A 12,674-nucleotide genomic window follows, 5' to 3' on the forward strand; every position below is an offset into this window, starting at 1 on the left:
TCCCTGCCAGCCCCCAGCCCAGGACCCCCTTACCTTCGGTTTGGCGGAGCCGCTGCGGGTTGAGCCTGTAAAGCAGAGTGGAGAGGGGGGGTTAGCCAGGCCCCAGAGATGGGCATGTCCTGGGGAGGGGGTTCGGTGGGTAGAGCTGGGGGATGCTGCTCCGTTCCCCCAAACTGGGATAGGGACATGCCAGGCCATCGGACCGGCTGGCCCCTGGCAGGGACGCCAGCACTGAGTGGATTTGTGTGCCGGCAGCTGCAGGAGATGCCGGGAGGCTGGGGGGGGGGGCTCCGGTGGTGCACGGGGGTCCCTGGCACTGCTTGCCCACTGCAGAGCCCCAAGGTGAGAAGTGGGGAAAAGGGGGGGACACGCAGGCACACACAACCGGGAAACACAGCCAGGACCCCAGCAGCAGGACCCCAACCCCCCCACGGCCATGGGGCACAGATGGGACCGGGGCTGGGTACGGCACTGCCACCGCCACGTCACCGAGATGGGGCACGGGGAGCCGGCTCGATACCACATCCAGCCTTGGAGTGGGGTCTGGGACGGGCTGTGGTGGAGGGGGCTGGGACAGGCCATGGGGCTGCCCCGGCTCCCCAGGGGGGCTAGGGGACAGGTGGGGACACAGGGGTGACAGGCAGCCCTGGCCCCGCTGCCACGGTGTGAAGGACAAGGACAAGACAACAGACACCCTCTCCCGCCCCGCACGCCCCAGGATGGGGTTAGCAGCTGCTGACGACGAGAGAGGGGGAGGCAAAAAGGGGGTGCTGACCCTCCCCGGGGCATGGGGACCCCCATACCTCGGCATTTGAGTCTGCTGGTCCTGGGACACCCAGCACCCAACCCTGCCAGGGGATGCCAACAGCAGCCCCAGTGCCACTGCAGGCACCGGCCAACGATGTGGGAGAACCAGGGTTGAAGGATTTGGGGCTCCCCAGGGGCTTGGCCGCCCCGCGTGATGCTGGGGACCCTGGGGACAGTGGCTGGGCAGGATAGGGCCCCCTCCCCTCCCACTGCCCCCGCCTGCTCCCGCTCTCTCGTGGTCACCCGGAGGAGTTAGTGCGTGAGCAATGCACCCAGGATCAACACTGTACCCGCTCTAGCTCTCGAGGAGGTCCGCTGGAGGAGGAAGAGGAGGAGGAGGAGGAAGAGGACAGCACAGAGAAGTTCAAGGAAAGAACGTAAGAAATCAGTCGAACATCAAAGTCTCCCGGTCTCTGGGTTGGCAGCACGGGCCGGCGTGGGGGAGGAGGCGCGGGCAGGGGTCCCGCGGGCTGCCGGGGTGCTGTGGCCGGACGGGTTTGCAGAGGGACGAGGAGCAGCCACCGGAGAGGAGGGTGACGGGAGAGGGCAGGGAGGGGGCTCTGCTGGCACCCCCAGGGGGGATGTCCCCACTTTCCGGTGAGGAGGGTGCTGGGACATCCCGCTCCGGCACACATGGGTTTCCCACGGCCACGGCGAGCGGGGCTGGCGGGCTGCAGTGGTGTGAGCGTGGGGAGATGGAGCGGCTGCAGAGGCGCCCCGGGGTGCCCCGGTGCCAGGACCGGAGGGGCCAGTGCCGCCGGCACTGCTCCTCACCTGCGGCATCGCCGGGCGCCGCGGTCCTGCCGATGTTGGGGAGCAGGTACTCGATGTTGGGCACGGACTGAGCCTCCTTCTCATCCACGGGGGTCTGCAAGGGGAGGGGACGTGGTGGTCAAGTGGCTGCTGAGAGCATCCCGGCTCCCAACCGGGGCTCTGCCCCCCTCGCCCCACAGCGAGACCCCCCGGGGGGGACGGGACTCACCTTCTCGCCCTTGTCCTCCTTGTCGCTGAAGAACCAGTCCGACTGTGGGGGAGACAGGAGAGGGATTAGGGACCGGCAAGGAGCGACGGGAGCTCGGCACAGCCGGGGAGCACCATCCCCTGGGGTGCGGATCAGTCCCTCCCTCCCGCCATGCCAATGCCCGCCTGCCCACCGATGCCACTTACGTGCTGGATGAGGGTCTCCACGATTTTGTAGCGGTCGGGCATGTGCGTCACCATGTCGGTCATGTTGTCCTCGGATGTCCGCACCAGCGTGGGGCCGAACACCAGGGCCAGGTTTCGGGGTTCCATCTACCACCGGAGCTGGGGTTAGTGCCTGCCCGTGGCCACCCCTCAATGTTCACCGCTCCATCAGGCACCGTCTCCCTTCCCACCCCACCACGAGCTGTGGCTCAGCCCAGGCTGGGGGGGCTCGAGGTGGGGCAGGGGTCCGGGAGAGCCTGCCCAGCCCTGGGACGGTGCCCGGGGGCGGATGCGTGGGGTGAGCGGACAGTACCTTGTTCTTCTCCGAGTGGTCAGCGATGGTCTTCAGGTGACCCACCAGGAACTTGAGCGTCTCGTAGTAGTGACCTGGCAGGTCCCGGATCTGCAGGGAGGCACCAGGTCACCTCTCTGCTCACCCCCCCACCTTTCCCACCCACACCAGCACCCAAGGGCTGTGCCCCCCACTCCCAGCCCCTGCTCCATCTCCCTACCAGCTTCCGCAGCGTCCTCATCCTCTCGCTGGCGTCCTCTATCCGGTTGGCCTCGATGAAGTCGTTGTACTTATCTGAAAGCGGGACACGGGGGGGTCAGAGCTGGGCGGAGGGGAGAGGGCACCCCCCGGGGCCAGGGACCCCCGGATGCACCGGCCAGAGACGCTGGGGAGGGGGCTGGGGGTGCTGCTCGGGTCCCACTGGCACGGGGCACAGAAGGACAGGGAGGGACGAGGACAAGCGCTGGCCCAAGGGACTCAGTGAGGAGGGGGTCTACAGAGCCCCTCGCCTTGTGTGGGCGCTGGCTTGTTCTGTCACAGGGTCTGGGGACCTGTCCCCAACACAGGGACGGGTGGGACGGGCTCAGCCAGCCTGGTATCGGCCATTGACACATGGCCATTGGCCCAGGGTCATCTGTGACTGCTTTGGGGGCCCCGATGGCCCCGGGGGAAGCGCACGGCTGGGGTGCAGCAACTCACCGTCAGTGAAGAGGGGCTCGGGCAGCTTTCGGAAGAAGGATTTCAACAGGCTGCTAATGACGTTCAGGTCCTGCCACCGCTGTGCGGGAGAGAAGAGGCTGCTCAGAGGGACCACGCCAGGCAAACCCAGGCGCCAGCAGGAGAAAGTCCCCAAGCCTGGGAGTCCCAGGCCACCAACACAGAGGGGGACACCAGCCAGCACCACCGTGGCCGTGAAGACGGCAGGATGGCTGTCCCCACCCCGCATCTGGCGGGGAAAGCTCTGTGCCACTGCAGCAATAAGGTGAGAGGCAAGGGGACAAATGTGTCCCCAAGCTGTCACCTACACTGCTGCCACCCACCACTAGGCGGCCCTGCCACTCCAGCGAAGGTCATGGCAATGGAGACGGGGACGGTGACAGAGCCATGGACCGGGACAACAGCCCCGAGAGCATCCCAGAGGCATGGGGACAGGGATGGGGACAGGGATGGGGACAGGGACATGCAGCCCACCCTGCCCTCACCTCATCCTGCAGGTTGATCTCGGTGGCTCCCTTGTTGAGCTGCTCCTGCAGGCTGGACACCACCGCGTTGTTCCCGGGCACGCGGTAGATGCCCATGTACTCCAGCCCTCGGTCCTCCACCACCTTGCAGCAGGCTTCGACGATCAGGGGGACATTCTGCAGGGACAGGGAGGCGGTGACGGAGGTGCCGGCGCTGTGCGAGGACCCCGAGGGCTGGCACTGCCAGCACGGCCGTACCTTGTTGTCCGGGGCAGGCTGGCAGTCCTCCAGCCTCACGCCAAAGGCCCGGGGGGCAGATTTCTTGTTCTTCTTCATGATGTTGATGCCCCATGGGGCTTTTTGGGAGCCACTCTCATCTGGGGAAGAAAACCCACAGGGTCGTTTGCTAATGAGCCGGGACAAATGGGAAGAGCGTCCCTGCTGCCCTATGGGGACGAGCACGACGGCAGCCCTGGGGCGAGGCCCCCCTCCTCGCAAACCCCCTGGCTTTGCCGTGCTGGGGTGCCCCATGCCACGGGGGTGGGACCTACCTTTCGTGACGGCCGCATCCTGCCTGGGGGATCGGGGCGCGCTGGTTCCCGTCTGCTTCAGGAACTCGGCTCGGATCCCCAGCCCGCGAGAGCCCTTGGGCGAGGAGTCGGGCTTGGCACCCGCGGGGCTGCGGAGAGAGCGGGGGGCTCAGGTGGGGTGCGGCTGGGGGCACCGGTCCAGCGCAAAACCTCCCGGCAAACGCCGGCATCTCTCCTGGCCTGCCCGGCATCCTACCCGTGCCCATGGGGCTGCACCCCACACCAGATAACGGGGACCCCTGGGGAGCACTGAGCCGCTTTAACCCTTTGCTCGGTGCCAGTTTGGCCGAACCAGACCCCGCCAGCACCCCGAGCGAAGAGGGGTGCAGCTGGCACCTCCGGCGCTGCCCCATCAAGGGAGGCACTGGCTTTGCTCCGTCACTTTAAAATTGGGGTGAATAAAGCGCTCAGGGGTCTCGCTGCCCGCTGCCCCCGGGTCCGTACCTCACTTTCCGGTAGTCGTTTAACTTCTTGTTGATAAGCGCTTGGCTGGCAAAACCGGGGTCCTGGGGAGGCAGAGAGAAGAGGGGAAGGGAGAGCTTGAGCAGCGTGTCCGCCGGAGACCCCAGGCAAGTCCACGCTCTGCCGGGCACCACGCGGGGCCAGGCAGGACCAGGCGAAGGCAGGACCGGGTCCCCGGTGCCCCGAACAGCCGGTGCCCACCAGCGCTCGCCGCCCCACTGCAGTCTGCGGCGCTCCTTGCCGCGGCGCGGGGTGGCCCGCGGGCTCCGAGCCGGCCGCAGAGGCTAGGGGACAGGCGCGTCCCTCGGCAGCACGCACACCTCCATCTGCCCGCGCCAGGCGCACCCGCTGCATCCCGCAGCTTCCAAAGACAAGCACCCATCCCTGCGGGGTGCTGCCCACCCGGAGGCACCACAGCCCCGGCGGGTGCCCGGATGGCTCCGCGTGCTCCGACCTGGCAGCACCTTCCCTGTGCCAGCACTGCCAGCCCCGCCAAGCCCCCTGCGCCCTCCGCAGCGGGGCTGTGCCACAGAGAACCAGAGACCGCTCCGAGTTCAACGCACTCTCCAGGGTCAGAGCCTTGCCACGACCCCGGCATGAACACTGCGACCAAACGAGGCCATCCCGGCACCGCGGGGAGACGGCGCGCCGCCAGCCCGGCGCTGGCACATTCCAGCCCCGCGCATCCTCCACTGGAGCCCGCGGCCCCGGGGAGCAGCTCTCCCCATCTCAGACCTGAGCGACCCATTGCACAGACCACAGCTGCCCGTCTAGGGCTCAGCCCCGACCCAGCGCCAGCCCCGGCAGCCGGCAGCGCCGTGCAGGCACCCGTGCCCAGCACAGGCAGGGAGCTCCCTGCCAGATCTCTCCCCACCAAAGGAGACACAACACACCACGGCAGAGCCATGCACGCTCCTCTTCCACCGCACGACCAAATGCCGCCGGCGGATCCGGCGCCGACCCTGCCTGGAAGCGCCGCTGCAGCGCGCAGAGAGCCACGCCGCCTCCGCCGAGCGCCCTGGCGCACCCTGCCCCAGCCGAGGCCGGCGGAGCCGCGCTCTTCTTGGATGCCGCGGTGCCCGCGAGCCCCCGTGCACCCCTGGGAGCACGGCACGGGATGGGCGAGCCCCACACTAGCCGGCCGCGCAGGGGCCGGCCGTGGCCTGGGGAAGCAGCACAAGGCAAAGAGCCGGAGAGAGCCGAGGCGGTTAGTGCCGGGAGAGCCAGAGGCAGCCGGGAGCCCCATGTGGCTCTCACCTCGCCCTCGGCCTTGCTGTTCTCCCTGATGACTTTGATCCAGGCCAGCATGTCTTCCCGATCCTCTGCCTGAAAGAGATATTCACAGAAGTCAGCGGTCGTCAGCCGGAAGACGTGCTTCCTCTTGGTCTCGCTGTAGGAGATGTCCACCAGGCACGCTCGGATGCTGATCGGCGGCTCCTCCTCACCTGGGGCCGGGGCGCAGGTCACCGCCTCCCGCCTGTCTTTGCACAGGTACAGCGAGTGGGTGCGCAGCACGGCGAAGACGCGCTTCCACTGCCGGATGCCTCCACCGACCTTCTGCGGGGAGAAGGGATGGGGCACGGACCTCAGGGATGCTCACGGCGGGGAGCGTCTCCCCCGCATCGCCGGCCGGGCTCAGGGCGGCACCCGCCTACCTTCCCCTTTTTGGTGAGGATCTGCTTGCAGTGGAGCCAGCCCTCCTTCCTCACGGCGCTGAACGGGATGTCCGAGAGGTCGGAGGTTGAGTGTCTTTTGGAGCGGGCGTCTTCGGACGTGCCGAGGCTGTCCAGAGACTGCGGGGGGACCGGAGGGCACCGTTGGGGTGATGCCATCGGCACCCCCTGCTCCACCGGTGCCCCAGCCGGGCAGAGCAACCCCGGGCTACCCTGCTAAGGAGGTACCCAGGCGGAGGGCACCCCCGGGACCCCTCGCCATCACACAACACTCACCCCATCGGTGAAGAAGCTCCTCAGCATGCGGAGGCTGGGGACCCGGCTGGGCATCCTCCTGGGGGGAGAGCAGCCCCCGTGAATGGGACGGTGGGGAGGGGACGGGAGCCACGCGGTGGCAGGACCGGGAGGGAGGGTCCAGCCCTACCTTAGGATCTTCCCCTCATCCCGAAATGCGTTCAGACCATCGTCACAGGACTTGGAGCGCTCAGTGGTGATGGCCAGGAGGTAGGACGAGCGGCGGCCGGCCTTGATGCTGCCTGCGACGGGGAGAAGGGCGAAGCACACGCTGCTCAGCCCAGCGAGCGCGGGGCAGAGCTCCGGGGTGGGGGCTGCTCCTCCCCGTCCTGCCCCCCACCGTGGTCCCGAGGATGGTTCTCCCTCCTCAGCACTTACTGCAATCCTGGGAGTAATGCCGGCTCAGGGCGAAGGCGAAGGTGGGCGAGGAGGGGCTGGTGGCGACGGCGGGCGCGGAGTTCATGGCACTGGAGACCACCGAGGAGGCGGGGACGTGCTTGGCCTTCAGGTCAATGCTGGGGCTGGTGGGTTCGTCTGCAAGAGGGGTGGGCAGGCTTGCAGGAGGGGTTGGGGCAAGACGGGGCAGGGGAAGTCCCTGCTGGGACCCTCCCGGCACTTTTGGCAGGTAGTGGGTTTGCGGGTGCCCGGGCTGGGCTGGGGGACACGCTCCCACCCCCAGCAAAGCCGGGAGCCGCTGGTGCACCCGGACCCTCGCGCAGAGCAACCCTGCAGCCCACCCGTCCCCACCCCATCCCCTCCCTCCCCGTTCGGCCCCGGGGTCCCTCCCTGGGAGCAGGCACGGGGCAAGCTACAGTGAGGGAGGGGGCAGAGCTGGCGGCTCCCCCAGACCCATTTGGGTCCCCACAGGCAGAGGTGGCCGGGCAGGGAGGTCCCAAGTGAGACAGGGAGCGGGTCATCCCGGACATGTCCCTGTCCCCACTTCAGAGCAGGGCAGGAGCGTGCAGGGCTCCAGTTCACACCCAGCCATGCCCAGTAAGAGGTACCAGGGGCTGGGCAGGGGGTGCAGGACAACAGAGGGAGGGATTGAGGCTGCTCGAGCCAAAACCCCGGCACCCCATCGCCAATGGCTGCAGCCCTGCTCGGGGACAGCATGCCCAGAGGGGTGCGGGACACTGCGGGGTGCTGGGCACAGCAGGGTGCTGGGCATAGCAGGGTGCTGGGCATAGCAGGGTGCTGGGCACTGCGGGTGCCGCTGGTGCTGCCCCTAACCGTCTCCACGCCGACCATGGATAGGTACTCTGAAATTGTGCAACACACCCTGTCCCCCAAACGTGCCCTCCCTGGCACAGGACTTGCTAAACCCCGCTCCTGGAGGCAGCCACCCCCCCGCCGGCAAGCCGCCCCGACTCACCGATGAAGGGGATGGATGCCAGCGAGTCCTCGGGGGCTGCCAAGGGAGCCATGCGCCGGCCTTGCCGCTCGGCTGCCAGCCTCTCCCCTTTGCCGCTGGCCGGCGGGGGTTCACAAATGTCCGTCTCCTTCACCCCCTCAGGAAAGACAAAGTTCATCTGCCGCAGGGGGGGTGGCATCTTCCGGCCCGTGGGCGGCTTCTGCCGCAAAACCACCTCTTCCCTCCGCTCCTCCGGCTGCTGGGGCACCCGGCTGCTCTCCGGCCGCTGCTCCCTGGGTGTGGTAGGAACCGGCGGGGGACCGGTGGGTGGTGGGACGGCGGGGACGGGCGGGTGCTGCGGGATGCTGAAGGTGGGCAGGCCACCGAAAGCTGGGTCACGGAAGGAGAGGGCATGCAGCAGCCCGGTACGGCGCTGGAAGGATGGGCTGTAGCTCCGGTAGCCGATGTAGCCCGAATCATCTGCGCTCTGCAGGTTGGGCTGCGACGGGTGCTTCTGCACGGGTGCCGGCTGCTGCGAGGAGGAGGAGGAGGAGGAAGGTGCGAAGGAGCTGTGCGGGATGGGCTGCCCGACGGCAGCGATGGTGGCCCGGCAGACCCTCTCCGGTGGCCACGCGGAGCGGTCGAGGTTAGGGGAGAGCAGGGCGCCAGGCTCCAGTGCCTCCATGGAGCGCCCGTACCTGCCCAGGTAGTGGTCGGAGCGGGCGCAGGGCGCCCAGCCCTCGCGGGAGGGCTGCAGCAGGGTGTCGTGCGAGGCGCTGTGGGGCCAGCCCCGGGGGGCTGCCGCCGAGCCCCCCAGCCGGTCCTGGGACACGCTGCGGTAGCGGGGCGGCATGGCTTGCCGCCGCTCCTCCGAGGCGCTCCGCCGCGTCTCCTGGCTGCAAAACCAGCGGGACAGAGCCTGCTGGCACTCTTGCCGGCCAGGTGCCCGCTGGCTGCCCGCTGCCTCCCGGGGTGGCCGCCCGGCCCCCGCCAGCCCCCCGACACCCTCCTTGAAGCCACAGTGAGTCCGGTGCTCCGGGAGGTGCTTGGGGACCCCGTAGCAGGAGGGGGTGGCAGGGGGGATCCCGTAGCGGTCAGGCAGAGAGGATGTGATGTTGCTGGCGCAGCCGGTGCGGAAGAAGGAGCCGGGGTGCCCGTGGGGTGCGGTGGGGCGTGGGGGGGGACCCCCGGACTGCGGCTCGTTGGGGTGGTGCGCAGGGCTGCCACCCGCCTCGCTCCGGGTGCTGGCGAGCGTGGCTGTGCCAAGCGGGGACGAGGGGCCCGTGGCGGTGGGGCGGTGGGCGCGGGCGTCCGGTGGCTGGCCCGTGGGGGGCTCGGCACCCCGTGCCTGGAAGGGGTACGTCTTCCGTGGGTAGCAGATGGGAGGGGGCTCGGGGATGCTCTGCGCCCCGCCGGAGTATGGCTCGTTGCCCTTCAGGTAGGCATCCTGCGAATACGCCTGCGGGGAGGATGAGGGGGGTCAGGTTGGGGGGGGCCAGGGCCACAACACCCCCCTCCCACCGCGGGCAGGGTGCCGTGGGGATGCTCTCTGCTCCTCCCCAACCTGCAAGCAAACCTCCCTTTTGGGGCGAGCTGGGCAGGGGGGGCTGCAGCCCCCCCCCGGTCCCGCTCCCCCATGTTCTGAGCAACGAGCAACGCTGTCCCCAACACCAGCCCTTCCGCTCTCTCTGCCGCGCGGCCGCCCTCCCTTCCCCTTCCTTCCTTCCTAAAATACCCCGGCGCGGCTGGCCGGGGCCAGCTCTCCCGTCTCACTTTTCACAGGTGCCTCCAACTTCACGCCCGGGGGATCCTCAGAGCCCAGGGCAGGCACGGACGTGAGATCCCCCCCTTGCCAGGGCTGTAAGGCCCCCCCCAGCCCAACGGGAGTGGGTCCCCCAGGCTGGGGCCAAGCAGTGGTGCCACCTAATAGCCAAGCTTTGGTGGCAGCACTGCCAGGAGAGCCCTGGGAGGCAACCGGGACCGGAGGAGCACCCGGCGAAGCCCCACGCACACCCGTCAGCTCGGACCACCCCGCTAGGGCCACCGCTGCCCCCGGACACCAGCTTGCTGACAGCAGAGCTGCTTGGGGTTGCTCGGACCCTGAGACCCAGAGCAACTTGCCCTCCAACCATGCCTGAGGTTGCCCCCGCAAAAAAACAGGGGCCACATCCGCCACCCTTCCTACCCCGGACCCGCTGGTACCTCTGTTTCCGTGCCCACTGCTGCTCCAGGGATGGTGGCAAAGCCCTGTCCCCAAGCGTTCCCAGCAAGACAGGGACACTCGGCCACCCCCACCCAAGGTGCGGGAGGAGCGTGGGCAAGTACAGACCAGCCCGTCAGGTTTGGTGGGGCAGGAACACCGGCACAGCCCGGGAAAGCCATGCCGGGGAACCCAAGCCCTGGAACCAGCCCAGACCCTGGCACCCACCCAGCCCACTCACCAGCTGGAGGATGTCCTCGTCCTTGGGCATGATGGAGAGCTCCAGCACATCATCGCTGCGGGGAGAGGGGACGGAGGGGTCAGGGTGGCCGGGGTCGGTCCCCGCCTGCCCCCAGGGAGGCCAATCTCACACTTGGCTGGATCCCCGGTGAGAGAAGGAACGTCCCCGTCCCCAACGTGAGCGTCACAACGTGCCGCTGCCTGTCCCCAGCCCCCTGCAGCACCGCTGCCTGTGGGCACCCGAGTGACTCACCGCTCCTGCCGCCCCGGTGACACCCAGGGCGGCAGTGCCTGCTGCGACGTGTCCCCTTCACGTCACCTCTCCAGCTCTGCCCGTCCCCGCGCTCCTCCCAGCCCCGGGAAGGGGACTCACCTGTTCTGGATCAGCGCAATGACCTGCGAGTAGGTTTTCCCGATGATGCTCTCCCCGTTCACCTTGACCAGCCGGTCCCCTGCAGAGCAGGGGGAGAAGACAGTGTCACCGCAAGTCAGTGGGGCGGTGGTGGCACTTGACCGTCCCCACGGTCGCTCACAGCAGGGTTTGAGCACGGCCAGGGCTTTTGCCAGGGGCAGAGGCAGGTCCTGTGTGGCAAGGGGAGCTGCGGGGACCCCGCAGCCAGCCTGACCCATGGGGACCCCAATGCTGCTCTGGGCATCCAAACCCAGGGATGAGAAAGCAGAGCCCCCGCAGTGCCAGGGAGCAGAGGGAAGGGAGGGGGAAGAAAAGACGGAATGCAAGAAAATGAGCAAAAGAAGCAAGAAAGTCCCTGGCAGAGGAGGGAGAGCATCGCACGCATCCCACGAGCAGCCTGGAGCCATCTCCGGCTCCGAGACCTGCCAGCCCGGCCAGCCCGCATGCCCCCGCTCACCGGTGCGCAGCCCAGCCTGGTGTGCTGGCCCGTCCTCCCGCACGTTCTTCACGAAGATGGTGTCCATGGGCTCCAGGCGGCTCCGGGGGGGACCTGCGCCCCGGGGACAGAACGTCAGGGAGCCGCCAGCACGGCCGGGCCCGTCCCACGACACGAAGCGCGCTTGGCCCCTCGCGGTACCCTCCTCACCTTGCCAAGCCCGCATGTGGCCCTGCCTGCACCCGGGACCTGTGGAGCACAGGTCCTGCCCTGGGCAAAGCCCCCGTCCCAGCGCAGCCCCCCGGCACCCGTCTGCCCCAGCTGCGGCTGTTCCCCGGCGTGGCTGCAGCCACTGTCCTTTGCAAGAGCAAAAGCCATGGCGTGCCGCAAGAAACCAGAGGGCGGGTGGGCCGGGGGGTCGGTGGAAGGACGGCAGAGGGACGGTGCTGCCAAGGGATGCCGAATCCCCCCGGGGACTGCCCGGAGCAAGGCTGGTGTCCCCCCGGCCCCGACAGGAACTGGGTGCCAGGTCTGGCTGCTGCCACCTGCATCCACCCCGGTCCCCAGGGACGGCAGCCCTGGCACCTCGTCACGCTGCCGGTGTGCCGATCTGTTCTGACGCCTTCACATTGGCTCACGTCACCGTTAGCCTCCGGGAGGAGAGCGGGGCTGCGTCCCTGTCCCCAAACACCCCACGGTCGGCCAAGCTGCCCGCCGCGGGGACCGGTGCTGGCCACGCCACAGGCCCTCTGGCTTCGGGACAGACCCCCTTGGGCGTGAGGTCCAGCAAACCTCCCAAGGGCTTTGGGGACACCGAGCCCATCTGCCATGCCAAGTGGCACCGAGCTGCCACCAAAGCACCACGCTGCTTCACCGCCAGCCGGCATTTAGGGCCGCGGTGCCAGCCGGTAGAGAGGGCGGACTGTGTCCCCTGGCCGCAACACCCCACTGTGACCTGTGACAGCCACATGCCCCCCGGACCTCTCCACCCACTGGTCCAGGCGGTGACGTCCCCCTGCATGGGGGGTGCCCGTGGGTCCCCACGGCGGCACAGCGCCGGTGCTCACCTGCTCGGTTCCCGTTCTCCTCCTCCTGCCGAGAGAAGAGAAAAACACTTATTTGGTGGCCGGGCCAGGGCAGCTACGGCAGGGGGACCGGGAGGGGACCGGAGGGGTGCCAGCCCCATGAAGCCCCTTGCAGGACCTGCGTGTCCCTCTGCCCTCCACCACCCCCGGCTAAAATTACCTCCTGACACCGGATCCGGCTGGGCCGCCCGCGCAGCCTCGCCGGCGGGCAGGCAGCGGGACCCACCACAGCCCCCAGTACCCAGCTGCTGGGGAAGGGGCCGGTTTTGGAGCAGGGGAGCAGGAAGGGGCCCAGCCAGCCCAGGCAGTGGCACCTCACCCTTCTCCCAGGCCACCGAGCCTGGCCGGGGAGAGCCCGAGCCCCCGCAGCAGGGTCCCGGGGGAGGGATGGAGGTGCCCACTGCTACCCACGCCACTGCAGCACCGGGACAGTGGGTCCCGGAGACAGGGACCCCCGGGAAGGGGA

General features: G+C 68.7%; 1 protein-coding gene across 2 annotated transcripts in view; it reads right to left on the reverse strand.

Moving 5' to 3' along the window:
• The window catches only part of ARHGAP23 (Rho GTPase activating protein 23), a 32,153-nt gene that overhangs the window by 2,561 nt on the left and 16,918 nt on the right, over positions 1 to 12,674 (reverse strand). Inside the window, exons 3-23 of one of the 2 annotated variants that reach the window (XM_072885907.1) lie at positions 12,191 to 12,215; positions 11,145 to 11,237; positions 10,649 to 10,727; positions 10,277 to 10,331; positions 7,857 to 9,294; positions 6,863 to 7,018; positions 6,615 to 6,726; positions 6,467 to 6,521; positions 6,173 to 6,310; positions 5,775 to 6,074; positions 4,500 to 4,561; positions 4,017 to 4,144; positions 3,724 to 3,842; positions 3,487 to 3,642; positions 2,984 to 3,062; positions 2,505 to 2,578; positions 2,306 to 2,395; positions 1,975 to 2,100; positions 1,790 to 1,831; positions 1,582 to 1,675; positions 34 to 65 (exon numbers count right to left, since the gene is read on the reverse strand). In XM_072885907.1, coding sequence (XP_072742008.1) covers positions 34 to 65; positions 1,582 to 1,675; positions 1,790 to 1,831; positions 1,975 to 2,100; positions 2,306 to 2,395; positions 2,505 to 2,578; positions 2,984 to 3,062; positions 3,487 to 3,642; positions 3,724 to 3,842; positions 4,017 to 4,144; positions 4,500 to 4,561; positions 5,775 to 6,074; positions 6,173 to 6,310; positions 6,467 to 6,521; positions 6,615 to 6,726; positions 6,863 to 7,018; positions 7,857 to 9,294; positions 10,277 to 10,331; positions 10,649 to 10,727; positions 11,145 to 11,237; positions 12,191 to 12,215 — 3,453 coding nt within the window. Of the gene's footprint in view, positions 1 to 33; positions 66 to 1,581; positions 1,676 to 1,789; positions 1,832 to 1,974; positions 2,101 to 2,305; positions 2,396 to 2,504; positions 2,579 to 2,983; positions 3,063 to 3,486; positions 3,643 to 3,723; positions 3,843 to 4,016; positions 4,145 to 4,499; positions 4,562 to 5,774; positions 6,075 to 6,172; positions 6,311 to 6,466; positions 6,525 to 6,614; positions 6,727 to 6,862; positions 7,019 to 7,856; positions 9,295 to 10,276; positions 10,332 to 10,648; positions 10,728 to 11,144; positions 11,238 to 12,190; positions 12,216 to 12,674 lie in introns of both variants that reach the window. The other variant, XM_072885906.1, reaches the window with a different exon arrangement.

Source organism: Ciconia boyciana, chromosome 22 (assembly GCF_034638445.1).
Source record: "Ciconia boyciana chromosome 22, ASM3463844v1, whole genome shotgun sequence".
In the NCBI taxonomy this organism is placed as follows: Eukaryota; Metazoa; Chordata; class Aves; order Ciconiiformes; family Ciconiidae; genus Ciconia; species Ciconia boyciana.